The sequence below is a fragment of the Balaenoptera borealis genome (genome assembly GCF_965194805.1).
Source record: "Balaenoptera borealis genome assembly, chromosome: 19".
NCBI lineage: Eukaryota > Metazoa > Chordata > Mammalia > Artiodactyla > Balaenopteridae > Balaenoptera > Balaenoptera borealis.
Window position 1 is genome coordinate 165,907 of NC_138878.1, and position 15,495 is coordinate 181,401.

At 53.0% G+C, this 15,495-nt stretch overlaps 1 protein-coding gene and 1 pseudogene across 9 annotated transcripts in view; one reads left to right on the forward strand and one right to left on the reverse strand.

The window, feature by feature from the left end:
- LOC309617717 (mitochondrial inner membrane m-AAA protease component AFG3L1-like) overlaps positions 1–13,174 on the reverse strand; it is a 35,388-nt gene extending 22,214 nt beyond the window's left edge. For all 8 annotated transcript variants that reach the window (XM_082370233.1, XM_082370235.1, XM_082370234.1 and 5 more), the window contains exons 1-8: positions 13,035–13,174; positions 10,882–10,960; positions 9,599–9,686; positions 5,432–5,524; positions 4,869–5,018; positions 2,478–2,543; positions 1,771–1,895; positions 1,029–1,300 (exon numbers count right to left, since the gene is read on the reverse strand). In XM_082370233.1, the coding sequence (XP_082226359.1) occupies positions 1,029–1,300; positions 1,771–1,895; positions 2,478–2,543; positions 4,869–5,018; positions 5,432–5,524; positions 9,599–9,686; positions 10,882–10,931 (844 nt within the window). In that variant the 5' untranslated portion in view covers positions 10,932–10,960; positions 13,035–13,174. The remainder of the gene's footprint in view (positions 1–1,028; positions 1,301–1,770; positions 1,896–2,477; positions 2,544–4,868; positions 5,019–5,431; positions 5,525–9,598; positions 9,687–10,881; positions 10,961–13,034) is intronic.
- A 686-nt stretch (positions 13,175–13,860) lies between these two features.
- LOC309617688 (tigger transposable element-derived protein 1 pseudogene) lies at positions 13,861–15,495 on the forward strand (annotated as a pseudogene). The gene has a single exon. The product of its transcript is annotated as a tigger transposable element-derived protein 1 pseudogene (transcript).

Here is a 15,495-nt window from a genome sequence, read left to right on the forward strand (position 1 = left end):
TATCCACCCGAGAGCTCGTAGCCTGGTCCAGGGCCCAGGGATGCCGCGAGGGACCTGTGAATCTGTTCTACGTGAGACGCAAACCTTTCTGGGAAAAGGACTCACAGCCTCGGCCGGGCCCTCGGAAGGTCGACACCCAGAGGCACCCGCAGGTAGACGGAGCGGCCGGAATCACCGTAGCTCCACTTCCTCTGCACGGCACCCCAACCTGCGCCCACACCGCACACCTGCCCCACTACTGGGTCGTGGGCTTCCCGAGAGGCAGCTGCATCTGATCCCAGACCCATTTACGAGAGTTGTACTTGATGGTTTTTTCTTTTTTTTTTTTTGGCCACGCTATGCAGCTTGCAGAATCTTAGTTTCCCAACCAGGGATTGAACCCGGGCCATGGCAAGGAAAGCCCCAAGTCCTAACCACTAGACCGCCAGGGAATTCCATGTACTTGTTTTTACTATATACTTTGATAACAAGTAATGGTAAAGAAAGTTGTTTCTTCAAAAACAAAGTTGAAGGCTTTAGCTAATAAAGTAATAAAGGCAAACTGTTAAAGAAAAATGCTGTCAAATTGAATGGATAGAAAACTGAAAGAGTAAGAAACAGTCAAAAATACAGGATTCTGCACTCAGATTGCTTCTACATTCTCGGTTCATTTTAAAGAAACAAAACTATAGACGTTAAGTGCTTTGTGCAGGATATTTAACAGAGAATTTGATCACTGGGGCCAAACTCAAAGGAAGGCCTGTGCTCTAAACGAGACACCACACCAACAAAGACGTATGTTTGTGCTTGAAGGTGAAATAAACACACTCCAGGTGGGCGTGCACTGTCCCTATGATTCCAGTTTTATAGTTTAAAACAGCTAATCAGATAAGAGGATTTTCACTCTTCTACTCCGAAAATGAGATTTCCACTCCCCACTGTGATCTAATAATACACAGAAGCATTACCAAAAGCTACACCGTCCCAGCTCTGTCCACAGTGAACCAGGGCGAAGCTCAGACCATCACCATGCTTTCTCACATCAGTACCTTTGGAATTTTGGCCCCGAGGTCCTGATACTGCTTGGGATTCTTCAGGAAATTCACAAACTCCATGATCTCCAACTTGGCTTCTTCGCAACCAACCACGTCTGCAAGGCGCACCGCCGATGTTGTTCTTCATGATCTTGGCTGTGGTCTCGCCAACGGTGAAGAGGCCCCCTCCTCGCCTGCCACGCCCAGCCCCCATCGGGCCCCTCCTCGCGACATAGAGGAGGATTCCGATCAGGAGAAAGGTGGGCACCAGGCTTCGCAAGAAAGACCTAGAAAGTCCAAGAAAACCATCTGTCACATTCCCTTGAGAGACAGGCCAGAAACACTGCCTCCAGGCCATGAACAGTGGACGGCTCCAGAACTTGGTTTTGCTACACAAAAGGGAACAGTTTGTTTTTGAACGTGCCAACCTGTATATGCAGCTTCCCCCATCCACGCACATCTACCTGCCCGATTTCACCTGTGGGGCGGGCAAGGAAGCTGCGGCCCCTCCCTCAGAACCCCTCCAGACCCAGCAAGGCCTCCCCGCAGCTGAGCCCTTCCCGGCCCACTGCACACAGTCCTCAGGCTGCCTAGCTAAACATTTCCCCGATCAATTCTTTCCTCAATAAAAACAGAGCTAACAAATTTATCTTCCACCTCAGACACTGTGACTGTCGGAGAACGCCTGTAACACGCCTAAGTGGGTTCAGCAGGAAGCGCTGCGTGGCCAGTCCCGGGCCCAGCTGCGCCCACTCACCCGTCGCTCTCGGTGGTGTAGACCACGGCCGTCTGCTCCGCGAGCTCGATGCCCAGCTCCCAGTGGGCGGTCTCCAGCTTGCGCTCGAAGGTGTCCACGCTGCCGATGTTGAACCACACGAACTTCTGTCGAGACCAAGGCGCCAGGCGCTGTAGGGGGTGCCCCCCACAGCCGCTGCCCCTCCCCAGAGCCTCTCCCAGCAAAGCCCCGAGCAGCTCTGACAGGCCACCTGTCCTGGCCCCAAACCACAGGCTTAGGTTTGAGGTCGAAGTATAAATGCCCATCGACAGCTGACATCGCCTTCCTCTGTCATTTTATTCTTCCCCCTTCCAGATCTCAGCTGGCAGCTGTCACGTGTTACTTGGCAAAACTGAAGCACAGTTACAGCTTTATGAGGGTCCTGTGCTACTCGGAAGACTGTTCCTGTCGTGTCACCAAAACAAACGAGCACAGGTGGGTGCTGGAAAGTGAAACCAGGGAAGGCATTTCTCTAAAAAAACAGAAAACTACATTTTTTTTTTTTTTTTTTGGCCGCGAGGCTTGCGGGATCTTAGTTCCCTGACCAGGGACTGAACCTGCGCCCTTGGCAGTGAGAGTTCGGAGTCCTAACCACTGGACCACGAGGGAATTCCCAGAAAACTACACCTTATGCTAAAACCAAAACCAAAACCTACGTCTGGGACACCGGCCTTGAGCCCAGCCCTCACCTCAGACGTCGCAGGGGCAGGAATAACACGCACAAACTGTCTGTTCACGACTTCCAGTCGGTCCACCTAGAAAAGAGACGACAAGTCAGAACAGCTGGGGTCCCAGGCAGGACACGGCGCAGCAACCCTGGGCCTCTTCCTCGGACGAGCCTCACACACACGGGCTGCGCCTCTGTCCGACGGCAGCTCACACTCCGCAGGACAGGTCTTGGTTTTGTTTCCTACTAACATGGACAGTTTTAGCCTGGGGTTATTTTAATAAACAGGAACCAATGCAAGAAGAGGGATTAAGATGTGGCACATCTGAGCACTAAGCCTCCAAACTGGCTTAAAACTCCCAGAGGAGGGAGATTCCCTGGTGGCCTAGTGGTTAGGATTCTGGGCTTTCCAGGTTCAATCCCTGGTCGGACAGCAGGCACCACGAGAAAACGGTGCCGATGAGAATGAAAGTGCAGCCCCAAGGCCTGCTAGCTGCTGTCGCCTGAACAGCCCGCTGCCCCGAAGGCACGCACCCTCTGGGGAGCTTCAGACACGGCCTGCTGCCCACACCACCACAACCACTGGAAACAACACAGCTCCTCCTGGAAACAGCGGGAAGACTCAGGACTGCACGGCGAGGACACGACCCCGAGTGTGGAACCTCACCACCACCCGACTCCTGCACACGCCTGTAACACAGCTGGAACCACGGCAGACAGGACTCCAGGTGACTGCCCGCCCTGGCTTCTCCGCCAACACGCGGAGCCCCAGCCAGCCGGGCCCCGCCAGCTCTCAGGTTCATGGAGGCGAAGGCAGGGCGCGTCCTCCCTGCCCCGCGGGACCCCTGCCCAGCTGACCCGTCACGCTTCCCCCAGCGCAGTGCACCGCTGCCTGAGTGTGCAACGGGACAGTCAGACAGAGGGTGTAGAAGAGTGAGCAGCTCCGTTTTCAGACCGGCCAGGAGGATCACAAAAAAAGGCCAGCCTGGGTTAGCAGACGGCGATTTCTTTCTTTATACTTTTATTTATTTCCCCAAATTTTTTTGCAGCAAGGCATGTATTACATTTGTAATCAGGAAAAAAAACAATGCTGTTTTAAAATGAAGATTACTGGGACTTCCCTGGTGGTCCAGTGGTTAAGACTCTGCGCTCCCAGTGCAGGGGGCCCGAGTTCGATCCCTGATCAGGGAACTAGATCCCACATACATGCCACAACTAAGAGTTCACATGCCACAACTAAAGAGCCCATGTGCTGCAATTAAGGAGCCCATGTGCCACAACTAAAACCCGGCGCAACCAAATAAATATATATATATCTATTAAAAAAAGAAACAAAATGTACATACATTTAAAAAAAAAAAAAAATCCCCCAAAAAACCGAAGACTGCTACCGAGGTTTTGGAATATTGTAGTTTTTTGTTCCCAAACAACCCCTTCACAAAAGAACATCTGTTCCAGGCCAGGAATCTCTGTGCCTAAGATGACTTGTTTCCGTGACACCTGAAGGTATTATCAGGGGATCTCCTCAGACAACTCAGGTGGGGTTGGGAGAGGATGCAGCCCTCATGTTCACGTGCTGGACTCTCCCAGCTGACGTGAAAGTTCCCCCAAGTGAACGGGATCTGGTCCTCGTCTAACTGAGCCAGGCGAGAGTCGGGCCCCACCAGGCACTGCAGGAGCTGAGCGCAGGGCTGCGTCAGGTGGGCTGGGGAGGGAACACGTCGCCCTTACGTGTTCCAGGCCGTTTTGGAACAACCGTGTCTCCGTAAGCCACGTCGGACCTCGAGGAAAGTCTGGAACCTGCCCCGAATGCAGGCCCAGGACGCTGGTCTCACCGCACCCTCACCCCGCCCGCGCCACACCTACAGGGGCAGGTCCTCGGCCGAGAGGGGCCGCAGCAGCCTTCCCCCACTACACAGGCAGCATCGCCACCGGCCTCTCTGAGGACAGAGGCCAACACAGGCCCCAGCCGCAGACCTGGTGGAAAACAAGAGCTCCTTATGGACCTCACCACACAGGGGGAAAGCCCGACCTTAACCGTGCGCTGTTTAGGGCAACGGGGAAGCAAGGCCTCCGTGCTTGGGGAAGTCTACACTCCAGCCTGAGCACCCCGCAGGACAAGCCGGGGGGACTCTGCTGGTGCGAGCCAGCGGGGCAGGGGCGCCCTAAGAGGAGGAAAGCTCTCAATCAGATTCGAGAATGAAGTGTAAAGATAAACAAACAGAACCAAGTCTCAGAAGCCAAAGCTAACGCAAGATGAGTCAGGCCGTGATGTTAAAGAGACGTCCGCCCGGCGAGCACGGGCGTGGGCGTGCGGCGGCACAGTCACTGGCGAAAGGAAAGCCTCATGCGTCTGCACCCCGAGGCTGACCGGCCACCTTCTCCCCGGGCAGGCAGTGTGTGAGTCCCTCACCAGACCTCTCGCCAGGTAATACTGCACGAAGTGCTTCCAGGTGATTTCCTTCCCAGGATCTCGGAAACAGAAGTAGAGAAATCCCACAGCAACACCTGACCCCAGAACAGCCAGACTGCGGAAATCCTTGTCATCCCAGGGGACCTCTCCCTGTGGAAAAATAGAACACAGACACATGTTACAGTTAAATGAGGGTGGTTCTTACATGAAAATGGCCATTTCCTTTCACAGACGCGGGAGAGGTCGCCCAGACCCTCCCTCCTGACCCCGCTCCCTGCGGCCTCCACGTGCAAGGCCAAACCCACCCACTGCCCGCGGCTGAGACCACAGCAGCGCTGCAGCTCCCTGGGCCACCCAGGAGAAGCAGGCAGCAGCCCTGAGGCGATCGCTTCTCTGGGTCTTTAAAAATTCAGATGGAAATCTCCGCGGTTTTAGAAATTAAATCCACTGCTTAGAATCTTTGCAACACAAGCAGAAAAGCTGTCCGAAGCCCGAGCCTGCAGTGACTACTTCCTCAGAAAAGTGACAGCCCATCTGGGTCTGGTCCTCGGACACACACAAACCTTCTGCAACCGCTTCCACCAGGCAAGGTCATACCGCTTTCCTCCTCTTCTCTCCATCCGCTCCAGGACCAGCGTCCTTTGGTTCACTAGTTCCTAAGGGAAAACACAAACTCTGACCTCAGAAAACAATCATATCTAACTGTCCAGGGAAGGAGGATTCAGAGAATAGGAAAATGCTTTCCAACATACAATGTTCCCAGAACGGGTGCCTCCTGGAGCGGAAGGGAAGCGGCTGGGGCGGCAAGGGGCAGAGCCGAAACGTGGCGGTGTGCCCTTCGGAAGGGCGGCAGGAGAACTTGCCGTGCCCTCCTGGGATCAGGGCATGGCCCAGGTGGTGGGGGCTGCGGGCCCACGCCAACCCCACACGTTTCCAGAAAAGAAGGAAATTTTAAAACAGTTTCTCACACTCTTTGAAATCATGAGTGACTGTACCCACGTGTGAGTTGTCACCTAGCACCACCAGTTTTTTTTTTTTGTTTTTTTTTGGAGGGGGGCTGAGCCTCTCGGCTTTCAGGATCTCACCTCCCCAAACCCGGGCCCCTTGGCAGTGAAAGCGCGGAGTCCTAACCACTGCACCACCAGGGAATTCCCCAGGAGGGGTTACTTTTAAATAAGTGATGAGACAGGCTGGCACTCATGCCACCAACTCTCAGACACGACCCCCTCCCCTCAGAACACTTGTGGCCCACAGACTAGACGACTGGTCCAGTCCCCAAGCCTCCTCCTGTAGCGTGCACGTGTGAAGCAGGAACAGTTGAAATTACACCAGTCCAGCCCCATAAGTACCCCCGGAGCCCCCCACCCTTCCGTCAGATGCCAAGTATGTACTGGGGGGGGATGGGTCTTACTCAGGACATGCCCATCTGTGCTCTAAAGGCCCCATTACCTCCTAGTGCAATCTAAGGGTCAGGAGGCTTGAGCGGTCCTGGAAAGCTGGGCACATCCAAGGAAAAACCCTCCTCTCCCCATGTAACTAAATCAACTACACCTCCAATTAAAATTTCCAGAAAGCATTTTAGCGTACACAAAAACGACAAGGGGAAAGAACATAAGACAAAGGCAAATAATTGCTATCGTGGCGTCTGACAGATATTTACCTTTGTTTGGCCTGTGTGATATGTGCTTTTTAATGGGAAATATACATTTGGTCTTCCCGGAAGGAGCCCCCCAAACCCTCATAATTTCTTAAGTGAGAAGAAAGAAGACCTTCTGCTGTCCACAGTAAGCCCCTTTCACTTTCACCACATCAGAGTTCGCGTTAATGAGATGACTTCTGGGAAGCCCCCAAGGATGGGGGCTGGGTCCAGGGGCCTGGAGGGCTGGAACTTGCAGCTCCCCCGCCCCACGACCTCTGTAGCTTGCATCCATCACCAGTGATTTAATCAACACTGCCCGTGCAACAGAACCTCCACAAAACCCGAAAGGGCCGGGTTCAGAGAGCTTCCACGTTGGCGGACAGGAACCCGTCCACCCGCTGGACAGGGGTGCACCCCGCACTGCCCCCGGGACCCTTCCCAACCTCGCCCTGTGCATCTCTCCGTCTGGCTGTTCACTTGTAACGTCCTTCCTAATAAACCAGCCGTCCAGTAAGTAAATCAGTTTCCTGAGTTCCGGGAACCACTCTGGCAAATTAACTGGACCAGAGAAGGGGGTCACGGGAACCTCTGACTTACAACCAGTTGGTCAGAAGCGCAGGTGACAACCTGGATTTGTGATTGGCGTCTGAAGTGGGTGTTGGGGGGCGGATTTCAGGACTGAGCCCTTAACCCGTGGGCGGAATCTGATGCCAACTCCAGGTAGAGTGTCAGAACTGAGCTGAGCTGTTGCAGAATCGTTTGATGGGGAAACCAGAAGTAAAGAGCTGAAAGTGGAGAACACACACAGGAATGTGTTTTTCCATCAGAACTTAGGAAACTAACCCAAAACTCAAACAAAAATCATTTCCCTGGGACTTCCCTGGTGGTCCAGTGGCTAAGTCTCCACGCTCCCAATGCAGGGGTCCCAGGTTCGATCCCTGGTCAGGGAACTAGATCCCACATGCCACAGCTAAGCGCTCGCATGCCGCAAGTAAGGAGCCCGAGTGCCACAACTAAAAAAGATTCCGCACACGGCGATGAAGATCCCGCGTGCCGCAACTAAGACTCAGCAGAGCTAAATAAATAAATATTAAAAAAAAAAAAATCATTCCCCTGAGTAAAGAAAAGGTGGGCAAAGATGTTATAATAAATAAATAAATAAATAAATAAATAAATAATAAAAAATAAAATCAAATCAATTATACTCCAATAAAGATGTTAAAAAGAAAGAAAGAAAAGGTGGGCAGACAGAGACTTGAGACAAAAATCACTTTCTCCACTAGGCAATCCATCCACAGCCAGTCAACAACAGCAGATGCAGGGCCTGAGCACAACATTCATCCAAGTTCCAGGATAAAAGCCCGAGCTGCCCCATGACGTACACGGCACCACTGCAGCAACCCCAACTCAAAGCCATGGAAGCCCGAAGGCCAGAATGACCCCAGGAAGGGCCAAACACATTATGAGATAGAGTGAAGATTTGCATAAACATTAAGGACAAAACACGAGTCTTCAAAGAAGTCTTACGTTTGTAGCGAATCATGTAAGCACTCCTCCCAACGAGCTTTTATGGGCCTCGTTCCACTTCTTGCTCCTGGCTACCCGAGCAGGAGACATTTCCCAGGAGAAACACACCGCTGAATATTCACTTCACCCACCCACATCACCAAACTACGCTATAACTTCACAAACAGATCTGTCGAGGCTTCAGATCCACACAAGCTGTGGAGGTGCTGAGCCCCGAAGACAAAGGGAGGGAGTGAGGCCACGTCCACAGACAAGTGAAGGGAAGGAAATACCAGGACCACCCACGCACGGGACCCCTGCTGCTCACCTCCCCAGACTAACTCAACATTAATGAACGCTTTAAAAATTCTCCAGTGGGGGGCTTCCCTGGTGGCGCAGTTGTTGAGATCCGCCTGCCAATGCAGGGGACACGGGTTCGAGCCCTGGTCCGGGAGGATCCCACATGCCGCGGAGCAACTGGGCCCGTGAGCCACAATTACTGAGTCTGCGCTTCTGGACCCTGTGCTCCGCAACAAGAGAAGCCGCGACAGTGAGAGGCTCGCGCACCGCGATGAAGAGTGGCCCCCACTCGCCGCAACTAGAGAAAGCCCTTGCACAGAAACGAAGACCCAACACAGCCATAAATGAATAAATAAATAAAAATTAAAAAAAAAAAAAATTCTCCAGTGGGGACTTCCCTGGCGGTCCAGTGGTTAGGACGCTGCGCTTCCGCTGCAGGGGGCATGGGTTCAATCCCTGGTCGGGGAACTAGGATCCCACATGCTGCATGGGTGGCCAAAAATAGTTAACTTAATTAAAGAATTAAAAAATTCTCAAACGTAAAATTTTGACAGTCTGATTTGTCAGATGTCCCCTTTACCATTTTGTTTGGTTTTTCTTTTTTTTTTTTGGAGCTGTTGGTTTTCTAAGTCTGTGTTTCTTCTACTCCTCTTAAAGAACTTCTCAAACCCACTGGGACAAAATGATGAGGTGCGCACACCACACTCACAAAAGCAGCCACACTGTCAACCCAGGAGAGGAAGAGTACGGGAGAAGCGGGTTTTCCTCCTGACCTCAGCTTGGCGAGACCAGCGTGCGCCTCCGCGTCCTAAGTGCCCTCCGCTCCGCACTGCAAGCCTCCACACAGGGTCTCCCGAGAAGCGCTGAGCACAGCCCACCGCCCGCCCTCGGGGCTACACGTGCCCCAAACTAACTGCACTCTACATGAGGTCTCTGTTCTGCTTTCCAAACGTGAGGCTCAGCTTGGCCCTCAGATGTGCAGAAACAAAGGTTTGTTCCCGTGCATCCCCAAAGATTCACCCAGCAGCAACTTCCTTCTGGAAGAGTTTCTCTTTCACCGCCTACACTGATATATCAAAACTGTAAAGACGTGGCGGCAGGTGACCCAGAAATGGGGAGAGCTAAGCGTGACTGAATACGGAAGCTAGAAAACGAGAGGTCCGGGCCTCCTGAGCCATCATGCACCCTGTCCCCACTCCCCATGATGCAGGACACCAAGGAAGCCACACTCGCCTCGGTTCCTGTGACCTTATGCTGCCAACGATGGTAGGAGAAAGACAGGTACCTTTGGGTGGTTTTGAACACAGCCACTGGGAAACTGACGTCTGTCTCTTCCACAGAGCCAACTGCTGAAAGCGGATTCCCTGGAGGCACTGAAATGGGAAAGAGAATTAGCTTCCTCTGCAATCCGATGGGGCATCTTCTCACAGTGGCAGTTACAGGCTCAAAGGGACCAGGATTTGGGCTGGGGTGTAAACCTGAGGCCTTTATCTGCTTTACCTCATTAAAAATATGATTCAAACAGGAGAAGAAGAAACTGAATGCAAAGCAGAGATACATGAAGAATTTTTAGAGCTACAGCTGTCAAAAAAAAACAAAACAAAACTAATCACTTCCTGCCTCAGGCAATTTTAGTCACTGAAATGTTTACAGCCTCAAAAACAAACATTATTCTAACATTAAAATCATATGAAATTTAAAAACCAAAGAATATTATGATTTATCTTTGATCAGCCACAGGTTAGTGTTTTTGTCAGGAAAGCAAACGTTTTCCTAGACGTTGTATTTTCCATAGTTCTCAGAGAGGAAAACAACAGTTTCTACCGTAAGCTGCTAACAATACTTAACATCAATTAAGGACAGAACTAGAGACAACTTCGGTTTTTCACTATCACAGGTCAAAAGCCATTACAGCAAAAACGAGCACAATAAAAGCCACCATACTAAAAAACAAGCTCTAAGCACACTCAGTAACCTAGTACTAACTGTATTCAAAAAAACCCCAACCTAACCAAAGATTTGGATTGTTCCCAATATTTTGTTACAATGAAACTGGATCCACAGGTGACGACACTTGTGTTATTTCAGTCGTGCCATCTTTCACGGTGAGGCAGGCTATTCCCCAAAGCAAACTCATTCCCTAATGATTATTAATTTGCTCATAAGCCAAATTATTCACACATCCCTATCAAAGGCCACAGAGCACTAAAAAGTAAGGTAAGCTATGAGAAAGGTACTAAAATCAGGGAAAACTCCAAACAGGGAAGCTCAGGAAGGAGACATGGCGGTTACCAGTGCTGAGGCTCCTGGAGCCTGTGCGCCATGAATGCCACCTCCCCACCGCAGCAGGTCACCGCGCACAAGGGGACCAGAACCTGATGTCGCAAAGGCTGTCACTGTGAGGGGAAGTTTAGGCAAAGGCGCACAGAAGGTGGTGGTCCTGGGCCCTGGTTGGGTGCCAGGCGCTTCGGTCCCCTCCTCTGCTCCCCAGTGCCCACCCTGAGGAAGCAGGTGCTGCCATCCCCCTGCGGGGTGGGAACGCAGAAGTTCAGAGGGGCTGGTGAGCACCTGAGGCAAGGCAACTGGGAGCCGGAGGTGTGTGGCGAGGATTCTGGCATCCAGTCTCGCTGTCAGGCAGCCTCCAACCCTAGAAGGACAAAGTATGATCTTCAGGTCCCCGAAACTTGAGAAAATATCCAATTCCTTTATTTTAATTTATAATTTAGTCTTTTTCTGATTTGGTTAGGGGACCACATTAGGTCAGATGCAGCTCTCAAAGACAGGGGTCTACCATCCATTCTTGGTGTTTGGATATGCAAAGCCAACACGTGAAGCTGTGCCTGTGCACACCACAGTCTCCCTTTAACAAGCAAAGCACCACTGTCCTTTCTTTGTAAGATCACAAATCAGGTGACCCTGGTCTGTGTCTCAGATGCACACAGGTGCAGCCCCACCAGGCGCTTGTGAATAGGCCGGCAGCTCCAGCTCAATCCTCACTTCCTTCAGAAGTCGATTACCCCACCTAAGATAACGTGGCATTTATCCTCCTCCACCCCTTCTCTTCGTTTCCTACTTCCTTTGTTCTGCTTCCTCTTCTTTCATACCTCATATAACCGCCTAACATGCTACCTACACATTTGTTGTCTTGTGTGGCAGGAACAATGTAGGAAGCTCACTGAATGAAAAAATAACTCATAGAAACTTCCAGAACATAAGCTTCCCCTTGAGGAGTGCTGACTATAGTTAAATGGGCACATCTTTTAACTATAAAGCAGTCTGCTACTTCATCTCCAGCCTTCACATGCCCCCCTCAGACTACAAGTCACCAAGCCCTCAAAGCAGAGCAGCTCACGGGGCAAAGCCCTTGCCTGTCCCGTTCCCTGTGACATGCCCTGGCTAGCAGACTCCACAGATGAACAGGACAGCTCAGTCTGGGAAGGAACACAAAGATCATCCAACTTCCTCCCTTCATAACTAAAACCACTGAGGTCCATAGAATTCATGACACACCTGCGCTGCACCCCATCAATGACTGCCTTCCACCCGGTTAACAACTAGCACAGCCCCCTGCAATACTGAGCTGCCACGTGGCCACAGGTGAAAGGCTCTGCTTTCACTGATATTACCGGAAACAACCTGAAACTGACGTGCACCAGCTCCAAAATGAACAGAGATGAGAGAGAAAAGTTCACTCCTGAAGACAGGACAGAAAATGAACCCATGGAACCCTTCTCCGTCTTTCAATACTGTCTTAAAACCAAGATAACTTCCTCCGATCAAAATCCGAGGCTCCACATTAGTCCCTCAGAAAAGAATTCAATGTGATCACTGCTCCCTGGGATGTACAAAAACAAACCTTAAAATATGGTGTATTTCAGAGTATCTAACCCAGGGGAAGGCGTACAATACAGGAGTATCTAAAAGCGCAGATGCTGACCAGCTGTGGCCTTACGTTTCCTCTCCTCTAAAACAGAGTTAGAGCAGCTCCTACCTACAGGACGGGTATAAGACTTAAAGGAGACCGTCCCTGTAAAGCCCTTAACACGGAAGCCCTCAAAAAATGTTAGCTACGATTAGAGTGGCAGAACTGGACTCGACGAATGTTGCTCGAATAAAAACCGCATAAGACTTGACAAAACTCTTTCACGTCCGTCATCATAACAGAGAGCAACCCTGCGAGATAGTGCAGAAGTCATACCACCGCTGAGCCCAGGAGGAAACCACCTCGCGGTCGGAGCGAGCGCCCGAGATGACACGGTAGGTTCGCAGCGGAGAGAGGCCTGAACGCAATTCGCTCCACGCGGCTCTTGGGAGACTGGAATAAGGACGCGCGGGCAGTGGGCAGGGCGCTGGGAGGCAGCGGGAACTTTCGAAGAAAAGGGCGGGGGCTCCGAGGACACACGGAGACCGGTTCGGGCGAGCGTCAGCCTGCTCAGCCGCGGGGATGGGCTGGAGCCCCGGGGCCAGCCGGCCGGGGGTGTGATCGCCGCCGCCACGCCTCCGCCTCTCGGTGCCCGGGTTCCCGCACCCGGTTCCCGCGCCCCGCTCCCCCGCGCTGGCCGGGGGATGTGGTAGCCGCCGCCGCACCCCCGCTTTTCGGTGCCCCGGTTCTCACACCCGGTCCCCGCGCCGGCCGGCGCAGCTGGATGACGTCACCGCGGCGTCGAGCGCAGCCCCGGCCCCCGCCGCCCGGAACCGCCGGGCAACGCCTCCCCGCTCACCTGCTGGGCGGTTCCGAGGGCCCTCACGCCTGCCCCGGCCGTCCTGCCGCTTCGTGGGCCACCGCCGCATCGCCACAGCACGGCGAGCGGCCCGGCCGCCACCACCAGCCACTGCGACACCCCCCGACCCCGACCTCGCGCCGCTCGGGCGCGCGCACGCCCAGCGCAGCTGTGAATAGGTCCTAGGGCGCCACACCCCCAGCCGACCTCCGGGTGCCGGACGCATGCGCGGTGAGGCCAAGGCGACGACGCGGGGACCTCTCCTTAGGTGTCTACTCTACGGCCTGACTCGGATCTCAACCTGCGCGCCGCCCTGGCCCGCGGTGACCGACGCGGGCGAGGTGCTGAGGGGACAGCCAGCGCCTTTAGCTTTATTTTAAATCCGGCGTCTCCAAGGACAGGTATTTCCGGGGTCCTCCATGGGAAGCGGCTCACAAGAGCGAACGCCGCCCCGCCAGGCCCAGCCCGCGGGCTCCTGGTGGTCCCGGCGCCGCGCTGGGAACCGGTTCCGGCAGGAAGCATAGCACTGGGGCTGCGTGTGCTGTGCAGCCTACTGCCGCTCACGGAGCTGTTTCTGCATCACGGAAACCCACGCGTGCTGTCCAGGGATGTGGACGCTCTGATCGACGCCGGAGGCCCACGCTGGCCGCCCTGGACAGTGTCGTGGGCCGGCCTGTGCTGACCCTTCCACGTCCCCAGGGACGGCAGCCTGCGCCTCCTCGAAGCCCCACTTTCTCTCCCCCAAGTTCTGCAAGGGGGCATAGAGTAACCACAGGCTTTCTCGCACCTGGGACTGCTGTTCTTTTAGTACATTCCGGAGGCAAAGATGCCTGGGAAAAGGCCCCGAAATGCGACGGCCATCCCGAGTGCCAAAAGGGAACGGAAAGCAATTACCCTCGACGTGAAATTAGAAGTGTTAAGACGGTTTGAAGTGGGTGAAAAGCTCAGCCAGGTCGCAAAGGCCTTAGGCCTTGCTGTCTCTACAGTGGCGACAATCCGAGATAACAAAGAAAAAATCAAAGCGAGTTCACAAATAGCTACTCCGTTGAGAGCCTCCCGGTTGACTCGCCACCGAAGTGCAGTCATGGAGACCATGGAGCGGTTGTTGCGTGTGTGGCTTGAAGACCAGAGCCAGCGAAACGTGCCCCTGAGCGTCGCCGTTATTCAGGAGAAGGCTAAGAGTTTGTTTGATGACTTACAGCGTGAACAAGGGGAAAGCTCGCAAACAGCAAAGTTTAGTGCAAGTAAAGGGTGGTTTGTGAGATTCAAGGAACGCCACTGTTTGCCCCACTTCAAGATGAACAGCACGGCTCCTGGCAAGGAGGATGTATATCCAGAAGTCCTGAAAAGCATCATCCAAGAAGGTGAGTACACCCCCCAGCAAGTTTTTAATGTAGATGAGACAGGGCTTTATTGGAAAAGAATGCCTGAAAGAACGTTTATTTCGGTAGAAGAGAAAGCTGAGCCCGGGTTTAAATCATCCAAAGATCGCTTGATGCTGCTTCTTGGCGGCAATGCAGCTGGGGACTTTAAGTTGAAGCCCTTATTGGTGTACCACTCAGAAAACCCCAAGGCTCTGGAGGGGTACTCCAAGCCCAATTTGCCTGTGATTTGGCGCTCAAATAAAAAGGCCTGGGCAACCAGGAGCATCTTTCATGAGTGGTTCACATACTTTTTTTGCCCTGCCATTGAAAAATACTGTGCCCAAAATAATCTCACCAACAAAGCACTGCTCATCTTAGACAACGCACCATGCCACCCAGTAAATTTGAGCGATCTGTCTGATAATGTAAGAGTGGAATATCTTCATGACAATACAGCTGACTCGATCCAGCCCATGGGTCAAGGTGTGGCCTCTACCTTCAAAGCTCATTACCTGAGAAGGACTTTTGAGCACATCCTAGAAGCAACAGATGGGGACGATACAGCTGAGATCAGGGAGTTTTGGAGAAAGTACAGCATCATGGATGCTGTGGACAACATTGCAATAGCTTGGGAGGAGCTCAGGCCAGCAACAATGAACGGCGTGTGGAAGAAGATTTGGCCCGAGTGTGTTCAGTTCCAGAGTGTGTCCCAAACAGACAACATTGCCCAGCTTCAACAGAATATTGTGACCCTTGCCAAGAGTGTGGCGCTCGGAGAGGTGGGAGAAGCTGACGTGGACCAGCTGCTGCTGTCCCACGAGGAGGGTCTCTCAAATGAGGAGCTGGTGCGGCTGGAGCAGGAACCGGCAGGAGAGGAGGAGGAGGCAGGTGAAGAGGCTGCACCTGCCCTGCGCCAACTAACCACACGGGAGCTGTCAGCAGCCTTCTCGCATTTCGAGGCCGGCTTGCAGGTCCTTACCAGTAACAGCCCTGATGATGCGTGGAACCTGAAAGTTTCGAGAGCAATCAACGACGCAATAAGCTGCTACAGGGACCTGTACAGTGAGAAGGAGCGGCGCTCAAAGCAGCTCTCCTAG